The sequence below is a fragment of the Myotis brandtii genome, unplaced genomic scaffold (genome assembly GCF_000412655.1).
Source record: "Myotis brandtii unplaced genomic scaffold, ASM41265v1 scaffold40, whole genome shotgun sequence".
Lineage (NCBI taxonomy): Eukaryota > Metazoa > Chordata > Mammalia > Chiroptera > Vespertilionidae > Myotis > Myotis brandtii.
Genome location: NW_005365372.1, coordinates 837,190 through 852,317, shown reverse-complemented (window position 1 = coordinate 852,317; position 15,128 = coordinate 837,190). Strand labels below are relative to the sequence as shown.

The 15,128-nt window shown below is 34.0% G+C and overlaps 1 protein-coding gene across 1 annotated transcript in view; it reads right to left on the bottom strand.

Moving 5' to 3' along the window:
- The window catches only part of RPS6KA6 (ribosomal protein S6 kinase, 90kDa, polypeptide 6), a 174,662-nt gene that overhangs the window by 106,237 nt on the left and 53,297 nt on the right, over positions 1 to 15,128 (bottom strand). The window contains exons 4-6 of the mRNA XM_005873234.2: positions 7,783 to 7,864; positions 6,741 to 6,821; positions 3,373 to 3,452 (exon numbers count right to left, since the gene is read on the bottom strand). Of these exons, the coding sequence (XP_005873296.1) occupies positions 3,373 to 3,452; positions 6,741 to 6,821; positions 7,783 to 7,864 (243 nt within the window). The remainder of the gene's footprint in view (positions 1 to 3,372; positions 3,453 to 6,740; positions 6,822 to 7,782; positions 7,865 to 15,128) is intronic.

Sequence of the window (15,128 nt, the reverse complement as noted above, 5' to 3'; positions counted from 1 at the left end):
CTTCCTCCATCGCCTGGGCAACCAAGCCACCTGCTTGCTCCAGCTCTGTGGCTTCCGGCTGCCATATTGGTAGGGTTAATTTGCATATAGTCGCTCTGATTGGCTGGTGGGCGTGGCTTGGGGCATAGCAGCAGTGCAGTGAATTTGCATGTTTCTCTTTTATTAGATTAGATTATTGTGTTATTTTCCATATGAACAACTATAAACCTACTTTTGCCCCACCCTATATTAATAATACACTTGAACTACAACAAATATATCTATTACCACATACTAAAATGAACTCAAAATGGATTATAAATTTAAATATAAAACCTAAAACTAAAAAATTTCTAGAAAACATAGGAGAAAAACATTTATGGCCTGAGATTACACAAATACCCCTTAAATAGGACACCAAAACATAATTTATTTAAAAACTCAAAATGCCTAAAGGACTTAAACGTAAGACGGGAAACCATAAAAATCCTAAAAGAATCCATAGGCTGCAAAATATCAGACATATGTTGTAGCAGGATCTTTACCAATATAGCTCCTAGGACAATGGAAACTAAGTAGAAAATAAACAAGTGGGACTACATTAAAATAAAATGCTTCTGCACAGCAAAAGAAACCATCAACAAAATAACAAGGAAGCCCACTGCATGGGAGAATATATTTACCAATGTGATCTCCAATAAGGATTTAATCTCCAAAATGTATAGGGAACTCATACATTTTCACAACAAGAAGATAAACAATCCAATCAAAAAAAAAATGGGCAAAGGACCTAAATAGACACTTTTCAAAAGAGGACATATCGAAAACCAAAAGACATATGTAAACATGCTCAAAGTCACTAATCATCTGAGAGATACAACTCAAAATAACAATGAGGTACCATCACACACCTGTCAGAATGGCTATCATCAACAAATCAACAAAGGACAAGTGCTGGAGAGGATGTGGAGAAAAAGGAACCCTCTTGCACTGCTGGTGGGAATGCAGACTGGTACAGCCACTGTGGAGAACAGTATGGAGTTTCCTAAAAAAATTAAAAATGGAACTCTCATTTGACCCAGTAATCCCACTTCTAGGAATATATTCCAAGAAACCAGAAACACCATTCAGAAAGGACGTATGCACCCCTATGTTCATAGCAGCAGTTTACAATAGCTAAGACTTGGAAACAGCCTAAGTGCCCATCAGCAGATGAGTCGATTTAAAAACTGTGGTACATCTACACAATGGAATACTACACTGCTGTAAAAAGAAGGAACTCTTACCATTTGCAACAGCATGGATGGAACTGGAGAGCATTATGCTAAGTGAAATAAGCAAGTTGGAGAAAGATAAATATCATATGATCTCACTCATTTGTGGAATATAATGAACAACATAAACTGATGAACAAAAATAGAGTCAGAGTCATAGAAGCATCGAAAAGACTGTCCAACCTACGAGGGAAGGCAGGTGAGGGGGTGGGTAAGAGATCAACTGAAGGACTTGTATGCGTGCATATGAGCATAACCAATGGACACAGACAGTAGGGGGGGAGGGCATGTGCTGGGGAGTGGAAAAGGCTGGGGAGGGATAAATGGGTGAAAGAAGAGACTACGTAATACTTTAAACAATAAAAATTTTAAATTTTAAAAAGTGTATAAATAAAAACTTCATCATAATAAAGAATTGCTTTTAGAAAGGTACTGTTAGCAGAAGTGATTAATTTTGATGAAGTTTTATTTATATACTTTTTAAAATTTAAATTATTTAGTGTTTAAAGTATTACATAAGTCTCCTTTTTCACCCATTGATCTCTCCCCAGCCTCTCCCACCCCCAGCACATGCCCTCACCCCCTACTGTCTGTGTATGTTCTTTTGTTTAATGTGCTATAACTCAATAAATATTTATTGAATAAAAATATATTTGAAATAAAAAAGATACTGTTAAAGAGAATAAAAAGACAAACTATAGACCAGAAGAAAACATTTAGAAACAACCTATATGATAAAGGACTTACCATCCAAAATATATGAAGATTCTCAAAACTCAGTAAGAAACAACCCATTTTAAAAAATGGGCCAAAGATTTGAACAGGCATTTTATTAAAGAGAATATATAGATGTCAAATAAGTGCATGAAGAGATGACTGACATCATTAATCTTCAGGGTAATAAAATTCAAAACCACAATAAGGTACCAGTACACACTTATGAGATGTCCAAAATTAAAACAAGACTGACGATACCAAGTGTTGACAAAGATGTAGAGCAACTGAAACTTTCATATTCTACTGGTGGGAATGTAAAAATTATATAACCACTTTGGAAACGTTTAAGTGTCTTTAAAATAAGTTAAAACATATACCTACTATATAACCCAATCATGGTTGGGGAGAAAGAGGAATGAATAAGGAGAGCATGAAGGACTTTTAGGACAATGAAACTATTCTGTATGAGACTACAATGGTAGGCATGTGTCATTATACTTTTATCCAAACCCATAGAATGTACAACACCAACTATAAACCCTAATGTAAACTACAAAATAAAAATAAAATAAAATATACAATCCAGTCACTACACTCTAGGTATTTAAGCATGAAAAATGAAAATATTTGTCCATACAATCATTTGTATGTGAATGTTTTAGCAGTTTTATTAGAAATATCCAAAAACTGCAAACACAAACATCCATCAAGTGAATGAATAAACAAATCGTGGTATATCCATAAAGTGGAATACTCAAAACAATAACATGAATAAAGTATAGGTACATGTAACAACATGGATGAATTTCAAAATAATTCTGCTGAGATAAGTCAGACAGAATATAACTATAGAATTCCATTTATATAATGTCCTAAAACATGCAAACCAAACAGTAACAGAAAGCATTCAGTAGGGGTGGGACAGGATGGAAACTTTACAAAGGGGTACAAGAAAACTGTTGGGGTGATAGAAAAGCTAATTATTTTGATTGTGATGATGGTTTCAGGGGTATATACAAATGTCAAAATTTATGAAAGTGTGTGCTTTAATATATGCAGTTTATTGTATGTAATTTACACCTCCATAAAACTGTTTTAAACATAAATAAATTAAATACTACTCCCAGAGGCACTTTGGTAGCTTCTGTAGCCAAAGACCTAGGTGTGGCCTTATATGCTTCATCCAGTTATTTAAATTGATCTTGTGCCTAAGAGAATAATAAGTAGCACATTGAGATAATCTAAATGACATAAGCAGATAGAAAATGCGATTAATTGGCATATTCACTAAATGCTATGCAATGAAACAAATATCATTTAATATTTCTATAGAAAAAAGAAACAAAAATTATTTTTCTTAGTTTTGTTTCAAGAAAACATGTAAAGATTTACAAACAGATACCTCTTTGGATAATCTTGTGAAGACATCTCCTCCTCTGAGAAAATCCAGTATTAAATACAGCTTCCCTTCAGTCTGAAAGGCTAATTTAAAAATAGAATATAGTAATATAGCAATATTAAAGGCTTAAAAAGCTTAGTATACTTTTAAATTAATATGTAAGTTTAGAATTTTATCACTGAACACTATATACCAATTAAGCATTTACTCATATGGTCCATTATTGAATCACATTATGTCAAAATTAAATCTGGTGTTGAAATAACTATAAAACCCTTCCAAGAACATAATCAATCTTGCATGTGGCTTTACACAGAAACTTCTACTACCCTCATTTTCCTGATTTTTGAACATCATGTTATACTACTATTGTCTGAACTCTGCATCCCCACCTACTGAAAATCTACTAATTCTTTCAAGCTCAACCAAAATGCCACCTCTATCCTCTATTAAGGATTTCCCCCTTTTCTCATTTCCTACAGCACCCTTACACTTTCCCATCAGCTTTACTTGCTACTACTTTTGAGATTGCATGATACTTTATTTATGTCTCTCTTATGGTAGTTACTCCATTTGAGTTGTGTAATTAATTTATTTTCATTTAATGATGTCTGTATTCTTTATAGATTATAAATTTCTTGAAAGCAGAAATTGTTTCACCTTTAGAGCTCACTACATCTAATACAGTGTTTTGTACACAACTGGTATTTACTGATTAAACTAATGACATCCAGGAGATTAAAGGAAATCTTTAGATACTACCATTTTCATTCCATTGGGGTAACAAGGAGTGAAAGAATAATTTCTTGAACATTATTTATAGATATAGTTGGGTATATATTTTAATATAGTATTTGTCAACATTACCTAAGAATAAAATAAATATCTGATACTTTTTTAAATTTCAAAAATTGAAAATGGACATAGTAGTCTATATTGGGGATTTAATAATGTATATACCTTTGAATTTCCCAGGGAAGCTAAACTCAACAATATCATGCATACATTAAATTAGCAATGGAGCCATGATTCAATCTCAGAACTGTCTGATTTAAAATTCATGTTCTTTCTATAACATCTACTACTTCTCACTGCTATTCTTCTCCCCCTAAATATAAGAAAGAATAACTCAAATACACTAACAAAATTACATTACTATCTTAAATAGAACCAGGAAATAAGATAAATATGCTCATTGTGAACATGTACTGGAGCACAAACACTATAATGTTTTGAATAAATTATCACAGAATTTTATAGCCTAATGTCACAGGAAGTAAAGCCTAGTAGGATATAGAAATATTGCCAGACAAATAAGCAGAAGACACTATCTTGTTTACTTAGACAAGTTAATCAACAAATACAAGAAATACAACTAGAAGCTATTGATTCTTACTTCAGATAAATACTTTTCATTTAGCTGAATATATTAAATTAGTTTGAAGTATTTACTTCTTGTTATATTATTATCTGAAAGGAAATCCTTTTTTATGTCATTAGATAATCAATGAATCAAACCTTTATTGAAGCTTAAATTGTGGTACAGAAATACATTTCAACTGATTGAATTCCAACACTACCATGGAGAGAGAAATTATGGCACCAAAACTGTCCCTCTATCACAACATACTAGGATTAATTTAAATTACTACAGTTTTCATTTTTCTAGGTTTTTTTTCATTCAAATTTGTGCAGTATTTTAACAATAGAAATTTCAAATCTATTAGAAAAAAGATTAGCCCTCAAGCCAACACATGTCATCAAATACACTGGAATACTGTTCAAGAACAAAATCCACTTTGAGCTTTGGTCCTCAAAACAATGCCAAACATTAGGTACTGTGTGCTAATTACAGAATCAAACTGGTCTATTAATTGAAAGCTTCTTCAATGAAAATTTTATTCAAGAACATGATTAAAATAAAATTCAAAAGTGTTCCAACCACTTGATTTCAAATCAAGTAGATTTTATATTTAGAAACACTAGGAAAAAAGTGTTTCGTTTATAAATATGTAAGGAATGAAAATAACACTGCATCAAGCCACACACAAAAATTAAATATTTTTGAGGACAAAAATCTAAAATTTAGTCAACTTTGCTGTTTTCTAGGCTGCTTAAATATCACAGTATTTGCAAATACAGCTAAAAATGCAACTCTTGAAAGCTGTATTTCTAGTAATTTCCCACTGACCATTTTAGAATTCTGCATGTTGTTTAATGGATAGCATTCTGCTTCACTGTGTGTGTCTGGTCATTCACTCGATCCTCGGAAACCATGGTGAAAGAAACACCACCAATAAGAGGAACACAAAGTCAGAACATCCAGCACACGCATCATAAAGGCACAGAACTTCAAGTCACAAGATGACAAAGACATTGATGCCGGTTGAACTAAAGTTTATGGTGTATTATTGATGGAATTTAGTGGAAATGGTTACTAAAATGGAAAATAAGGTGAGTGATCTGATTTGACTTACTGAATCCAGCACAACCTTTATCTGAAATCTCCTTGCTAATATAGTTAGTGATAAAATTTTTTTATATTACTACTTAGCAAGTTAGTAAAGACACGGTACTTATGAAAAGTTAATCTTATTTACTGAAGAGTACAGAATGGCATACAGTTCCCATATAGTTCTGCCAGTATATTCTAATATTAATGTATGTGTTTTTCTTGCTAATCAACACTTGAAATTTATTTTGTTCACTATCTTCTAAAAGAGCCAATGCCATTTTTTAAAAAAGCCAAACTCCCTTGACCTTAAAAGAAAATTAAGTCTAGGGTCCATTCCTTTTCCCCCTCTAGGGTATAAGATTGATATAAACCCAGTGTGACAGTGTATTGCTTTATTGAGTTGGGGTTGGGAGGGGAGATAACATGGTGAGGAACAAAATCAATTAAAGGAATAGAAGCTCAGGAAGCAATAATGTTAAAATAGTAATACACAAAATGGTTAACTGAAATCACTTTGTTAAGAGGACTCAACTAATGGAAGACAAACTTTAATTGCTATTGCAAAAAAATCTGTAGGAAGTAGAAATTGGTTTCAACAACGGTAGAGAATATGTTCTAGAAATTGGAGGTAACTAGATGTAATAACCTGGCAGCAATTTAATAGAACAGCCCCAGTTGCTAGGCTGAGGCTAAAAGCATTGTCTGTAGGGAATTTTGGATGATAACTAGAGAAATATTACACTGTGTATAAACCAAATAGTAAATTTTTGTCTACATGCACTTCAATTTCATAGGAAGAGCATCAGAGAATACCGAAACACAGAAGAGAGCATTCATGTAAGATATCTAACTCCTTTATGTAATAATGCATACAACTTAAAATAATTACATCTAGGGCTTTCTACAGATTACATACCATAATGCAACTTGACAATAAATGGATGATTTACTTCCACCAGTATATCCCTCTCCATCTTTGTGCGAACTCTGTCTCGAACTAAAAATTACAGATAGTTAGAATATATTACTATTGTATATAATTTCCATAGAAATTCCATCAAACAAAAATGTAAAAATATAAAACATAACTTTATAAGTTCCTAAATTTGAAGTCTATATATGCCTAAACAGTAATTACCATATACTCAGAAAGCAAATAAATTCAGTTTACATCTCAAGGTGGGTTAAAGTGACATAAACAGGTATTTGGTTAATATACATTTTTATGTATTAGTTCTTAATTTTTCAAATGAGTTTATTGATTAAAACTGAGCATGGTGCTTTCTGATCAGAGCCTAGAAGATGGTGTATGTAAATGTATGCAGGCAGTTGTGCTTTCTCAATATATAATAGCAACACCGATGGAACAGAAAAAAATTAAAGAATATAGTTTAAAAAATAAGTTCTTTTTATTAAATGTGTTACTTTTTATGCCATTAGATTTTTATCATGGTATACTCTCACTAAATTAAGATATATACAAATATCAACCCTAGAAATATAAATTACAACTAAATTAAAAAAAACTAAGACAAAAAAGTCAAGAACCATATGATTTCAATCATAGGTGGGATGGAAAACTGAAATTATCACATTAACAAATGAGAAAAACAAAGAAACAAAAACGCATAGACATAGACAACAGTATGTTAACTATCAGAGGGAAGGGGGGTAAGGGAGTAGTAAAAGAAAATGGAAGGGAAATGGGGTCAAATACATGGTAACTGAAGAAAATCTGATTTTGGGTGGTGGGCACACAATGCAATATGAAGATGATGTATGATAGAAATGTATACTTGAAACCTATAAAATTTTATTAACCAATGCCACTCCAATAAGTTTAATTAAAATAATAAAAAAGAAAACTAAATCTACTCAACTTATACAAGCAATACACAGCATATCTCTTAAAATGAGCTTTACCAAATTCTTTTTAAATAAGCTTTCTAATTTTCTACCTTTCAAAGAAGCTTTTTTTAACACCTTCATTGCATAGAGTTGCCCAGCATCAGGGCCCGTCTTCTTTCTAACAAGAAAAACCTAATAGGGGAATAAAAAAAAAATTAACTTTCAAGCAATTTTTGCTATACATACACATTTGCACACTCATATGCCCTTGCATTTATTATTTCATAAAGGTAACATTCCTATAAATTATATGCTCTTACTTAATACTTTCTCACTTTCATTCATTTAGTAAATCACGCTCTCATACACACTACTGTGAAAAGAAAATTTAAAGAATATATGATATGGTTATGGACTTTGAGAAGTTTTTATGTAAAAGATAGCAAAAATATCAAAATAATTTGAGCTAATGGAGCTCCTTTTAAGACCCAAGATCCTTTCTGTTACCTTAATAAAGAGCAACCTATGTGATGACTATTAATTTGATACCTTCATTTCTACTTCCTTATTGATCCATTTTAGAAGTTACCAGGAATTTTAATTTCTAATAAGAAATCAGGTGCAATTCTTATCTGTGTGCCCGGTAAAAGGATCATGATGGCAAATTACCTCAATAAACAAATGAAAGTTAAACTCTTTAAAGTTGCCAATCAAGCTTAAATAATATATCATATTTGTAAACTAACATTATGACTCATTAAAAGCTAAATTTTGAAAAGCCAGTTATAAAGATAAATGTAAATAGATTTCAGTTTTATAAGTGTTATTAGTAAAATGCAGCTTTAAAAAATAATTAGCAAAACCTGCTTACTGCCTCAACATGCCATCTCCAACTCTAGCATGTTCTATTTAAGTGTTGCTTAAATTGAAAATGTGATCAAGTAACTAATTTGTTGACATAAAATTGCAGATGGGAGAGATGTTGAGTAATTTTTGTCTTGCCTATTTTCCAAGGTACAGCTCAAAACCTTTTATGGCAGATCTTTTATTTGTAACTAGTGGCCTGGTGCAAAAAATTCATGCACGGGGAGGGAGGGTGTGTCCCCTAAGCCGAGCCTGCACCCTCTCCAATCGGGGACCCCTTAAGGGATGTCTGACTGCCAACTGTGGGATCAGGCCTAAACAAGCAGTCGGACATCTCTCTCACAATCTGGGACTGCTGGCTCCTAACTGCTCACCTGCCTGCCTGCTTTATTGCCCCTAACCCCTCTGCCTGCCTGATTGCCCCTAACCTCTCTGCCTGCCTGATCACCCCTAACCCCTCTGCCTGCCTGCCTGCCTGATTGCCCCTAATTGCCTCTGCCTGCCTGCCTGATCGCCCCTAACTGCCCTCCCCTGCTGGTCTGATCACCCCTAACTTCCTCTGCCTGCCTGATTGCCCCTAACTGCTCTCCCCTGCCGGCCTGATCGCCCCTAACTGCCCTCCGCCAGTCTTATCTCACCCCCAACTTCCCTCCCCTGCTGGCCTGATTGCCCCTAAATCCCTGCCAGCCTGATCGCCCCTAACCTCTCTGCCTGCCTGATTGCCCCTAACCCTTCTGCCTGCCTGCCTGATCACCCCTAACCCCTCTGCCTTCCTGCCTGATCGCCCCTAACTGCCTCTGCCTGCCTGATCACCCCTAACTGCCCTCCCCTGCCAGCCTGATTGCTCCTAACTGCCTCTGCCTGCCTGATTGCCCCTAAATGCTCCTCCCTGCCAGCCTGATCACCCCTAACTGCCTCTGCCTTGGCCCCCACCACCATGGCTTTGTTTGGAAGAAAGTCAGATGTCTGGAAGATGACCCATTGAGCCAGTCTAATTAGCATATTACCCTTTTATTAGTGTAGATACATTATATAGGATAGGATGGGGGAGAAAAGCCTTTTCAGCAGGAGGAGATGCTCTTGGCAAAAAAAAATACATAATCCCTATATCTAGACTGATAGCCGGCCATATGCACTATACTGCCAAACCGGTCATTAAAAAATTGAACTTTCTTACACGAACCACTTTCTTACACCTTACACCAAACAGCTGTTGCCCTTAAAACCCCTCCTCAGCCCCACCTTAGGTACTGCCTTCACAGTTCACCCAGATTAGGTTCTGATTGGTCAGTTTCTATGCCAGTCAGCATCAAAAGCTCTGCCCCCTAGGCAGCCATCTTGTGAGGGTGTGAGGGTTAATTTGCATATTACCACTTTATTATATAGGATTATATATCAGCCAACTCAGGGTTGAGGGGAGGTTTTTCACTTCATGGAATTTCTGCTTTCTTCTATCCTGAAAGTAAGGCTTTTATTTCAGACCTAAACTCAAGGACCATTTAAGGTTTAGCATTTTCATAGTCATGCAGGGTAATGCTTCTCATACTTTCTGTGTAGATAAATCAGTATTTTTTCCCTTTCCTCCAACCCACTGTGGATCATACTTTTATGAAATATATAGAAAACTTAAATGTCATACAAAATATAATCCCTTTTTAAACTAATAGATTCCGCACATAAAATTACTCTGTTAAATTTCTGTGAAAGTTTTTAAATGCTTACTCTCAGATTTTTAACATGTCACACAGTGAACCAGTAATGAAGAGTTCATACCACATTGGAGGAGACTATTCAAGAGAATCCACAAGCTAACAAAGGGTTGGTTTTTTAAAACATAAAACTATCTTTGCACTAAAAAGAGTTTAGGAGCTTAACCAAATTAAAAAAAAATGTTTGCATTATCACCATAAATATATTTGCATTCAAAGAGCTAACAAATTAAAACTGTTACCATCTCTTACTTCCTTGTCTAAAATCTAGTCTGAACTCCAACATTATTTCCCCCAAACAACATAGAACCCTGAGAAAGTGTGTATCTTGCCACAGAAGATTATGGTGGCTTCATTCCAAGGAGTTATTTTTACTGGATTTGATCTTGAAAAGGATATTCTTAAAAGTCCATAATTTTCACTGATAAAAATGGTAATCATTTGGGCAAAGAGTGTTAAATTTAGCATACATATAGTCTGCCCTCACTGATTTTTATAAAATAGAAGCAATAAAAATAATTTCTTATAAATGAACAGTGCTAAGTCTCACTGTTTAATTGAAAAATAATATCATTCAACCTGGGTTGTACAGAAGGCACACACGAACTACATTATCATGGTATTCTCAATGTCATATAACACTTATTGATCAAGTTCAAGAAGCTCAGACCCCATATGCATATTTTCTCATCTGTTTCTTTTTTCTCCAAGTTTGCAGTTTTTGGGAAACAAATGGGATTTTATATTATTAGTATAGCTGATTAAAGGGGCAGTCTTTATCAATTTTTTAAGCAGTAGATTAAAGGATTGCCAACACACACACACACACACACACCTTCAAAGCTAAGCAAATGACATTAACTCTAATAACCAGACTCAAAGATTTCACACAATTTTACTGACAAGGGCAAATAAATGAAGATAACCAAACAGTTCCCTTTTTTTCTAATCAATATTACGTGACCAAAAGGATGAAAACAAAGGAGTCGAGTCATTTTGTTAGTATGATTCCACCACAAGTGGAACTATCTTTAACAAATTTTTCCAGGAAAGCAGTTCTCAATTTTTTTGTTCTCTGGAATCCTTAACAGTGTTAAAAATTATTGAAGACTTCAAAGTGATTTTGTCTTTGTGAGTTATATCTATTATATATATCATATTGAAAATTAAAACAGAAAAAATTACTTATTGATTCATTAAGGATAATAAATCTGTTACATGTGAATATAAATATTTTATAAAAGATAACTATATTTTTTCAAAAAACTGAAAAAGTGACACTGATTTATATTTTCACAAGTCTCTAATATCAGGCTTAGCAGAAGACAAGTTGGATTATCATATCTGCTTCTACATTCAATCTGTTGCAATTAAGTTGTTTTGCTTGAAGTATATCAAGAAAACTCAGACCTCACACAGGTATGTATTTGGAAAAGGGAATATTTTAATAGCCTGTTCATATAGTTTTGGTTATTTTTCCTTGAAACAAGAATTTGACAAGTGGCAGTTTCTTAAAGATTAGTGCAATGGAGAATCTGAAGCCATATTAAATACTAGTAATTGTCCATATTCTGTTATGTAATAATCCACTGATCTATCTTACACTTTAAATGGATTCGTACTCATGCCTAATTTGAAAATATCATGTGAGTTTTGCAGATCTTCCAAATGTTGAGAACAGTAATCTCATCAGAAAAAATATATTGTGAGTATTAAGAAGATACCAAGCTTATGATAGCAAATAAAAATTTTCTACAATTCTAATTTATTGCTTCCAAACTCAAAAAATTTTGTCAGTTGTTTTCCATGAAATACAGGCTTACTCCATTTCATGTTTGATAAATCACTAGCAGATGCCCAATTTTAAGGAATCATAGTTTGTTCATCATTCTTTCAAGTAAAAATGTTTCATTTTAAAAAGAAGCTAGTTCAGGTCAAAACTAAAAAAAAAAAAATCACACAAGTGCTCTCTTGACGCAGCCATCATCTTTTGGTATGCAGGTAAGTGCCATATGTGTACTTCTCATTTCATCACACATTATTAAAAAGAGGTGTGCTCAATTATTGATATTTGATAAATTTAATGATTGCTAACACCTCACCAAAGGCATTCTTAAGTAAAACTTGCATGTTTTTTTAAAGCTGAAAGTGTATGAAGAATACAATGACTTCTGACATGGTTTGGTATCACTGCTTTCTTGTGCCAAGGTGGAAGAAGTTTTACAAATAATATCTGAGTATTATTATAAAACTAGAGGCCTGATGCACAAAATTCATGCAAGAGTAGGCCTTCGCAGACCCAGATACCTGTGCCCTTGCAGCCCCGGCTGCCTTGGCCCTCACAGCCCTGGCTTTGTCCAGAAGGTCGTCCGGAAGGGCATCCAGACGGTTGTTCCGCTGTTTGGCCGTTTGGTTGATTTGCATATTACACTTCTATAATTATAGATACTTTTGCCTTGAGGACATCTGAAGGCATCTTACATATACCCAGTGGTAGACAGACGACACTGAGCACCACTTTTGTAGAACACAGCCTCTAGTAGGGCTGAAAAGAATGGAGTATAGAAGGCAAAAAGAGGCAGTGAAGGAAGACAGAAAAAGATAGCCCAGACTTTCAAGAAAACACTTGTATAAAACAACTGTTTTTCCCCTAGCTCTTCTAACACCCACTAGTATCCCAATATGGCATATAATAGAAGCCATCATTCACAGCCTAGAGAATTAACTTTTTATTTGTTCATCACCTGATTTGTTCTTTGCAGGTCTTATGGGTGATGTTCTTAGCAAAAGAAAAGTTGTCACTCAGCTCTCTTCCCCATAATCAAATACAGAAGTTATTTCACCTTCAAACTACTGAATCCAAACTATATATCTATCCTGATCACAGAGGTTTATTTTCACTCATTCTAATCCAATTATTATAAACTGTCCAAAAGACCAATAAGTGAGTGAGTTACTCCAATATATTTTTCTCTTGGTGATAGGGACTTTTATACTTTCCATTAAGAATTAATTAGTGTTTGTTAAAGAGAATTGAAAAATCATCCAGATTTAACGTTGGTTAAAGACAAAGGACCAACTGCAAGGAATTTTAAGATGTAAATATGTATTTTTTAAAAAAACTAGTTTTGGATAGTTAATCAATTACTTCAGAAGACAAGGGTTTAATATTCTCAAAAATTCATTTTGAGTCCTATAGTTGAAGGCTTTACTACCAATAAAAGCAAAAATATAATCAACAGATGTTAAAATGTGTACTTTGTATATATATGCTCTGTTAAGTAAAGGCTAGTCTGAAAATTTCAAACATGTATTCATGTGCATAATTTGATTGTGTTTTAAAATAATTAATGTAAATTATTTGTTATACTACATTTCAATCTATACATTAATGATAACTAATGCATTATAGTTGGTGTCTTTAGTACAAAATTTTATATTCATATTTCATAATGATAATGTGTGCTTGTTTAAAGTACAATTGTACAACTGACTATAGTAGGGTTTTCCCCTACTAAATGGACTAAAAGATATTTAATGTTTCAAAGCTTTGTATAGTCTAAAATTTCTTTTTTTGCATTTTAACAATGAACTTTTGCATAAAAACTTAAATAAGGCTGCATCCCAAAATTTCTTGGAATTGCTCCCACACTTTTCTGATTCATAGCCTTGGCCAAATTCCTAAATAGGTTCAGCATATAACAAGTCACACCCACACAATGCCTACACAAATGATGCAATACTGACAAGAAAACATGTTCACATGCTAGGAAGAAAAAAATAAGCTACTTCCTTAATATTTCTTTGGTTGATGAACTGTGTAAATATCACAATTCAGTATTTTAGTATTAGGGACTTTAAAAGTCTTCTATGATATTCTTGTTAAAGCAAAGTTCCTGCACAGACAAAGCTGAGTGTTTCCTGAATTTCATAATTACATTGAGAATTTGTCAGCATGCTACTATATTTAATGTGAAGATGCTATAAGACATTTCATTATGCTATACTGCATTCTCTTTTACAAAGGCCATGAGAAAAACTTCTCTGGTCTGTTTGATCTGTTTCTACATTGAAGATACTGTCAAATAATCAGATAATTAAATTTATCAGCTTCTTTATAATGGCTGCCAGAAAATTTAAATCTTCATTTTTGTCCCACTTCTAGATGTGTAGGCCCTTATGCCATGCATTTATGAACAACAGAACACATTCCTGGCTTCACCTAATATCTCCTGCTCTACTTTTTGGATTCCATCATCTCCTCTACTTATTTTAATTTTATGTTTTTACCATTCATCTATGAAATTGTTAAATGCTTTCTGGAAAAAAGCTGGATATAAGTACACATATAAATAAACATATACATCAAATGACAAAACAATCTATTTATATAAAAACCCTGGGTGTAACGCATCATGTCCGAGGCCCCAGCAACCAGAAGGAAGCAGTCCTGCAGGGGCCGTCTTGGCAACAGCTGCACCCTTCCCCAGCTGTTGCCCATGAGGGAGAGGTTTCAGGCAGGAACCCGCCTTCAGAGCCTGGACACACTGAGTCCTGGGTCGCCTTGCCAAGGGCTGCGCCCTCCCCGAGCTGTTTCCCATGAGGGTGAGGTTTAAGGCAGGAAACAGCCCTCGGAGCATGGAGGAATATCTTTGTAAAGTTTTAATACATTATATTAGAGGTCGTGGTGGTACTGTTTCACCCACAGCATTTACACGAATTGCTGCAAATTTACTTCTCGGTGGAAGAACCTTTCATTCCCAATATAAATTACCAATTCCATTAAATGAAACTTCAATTTCTAGACTCAATATAAACAGTGAAGTTGCTAAAACTATTAAAAAGGCCCAACTTCTCATTATTGATGAATGCACCATGGCATC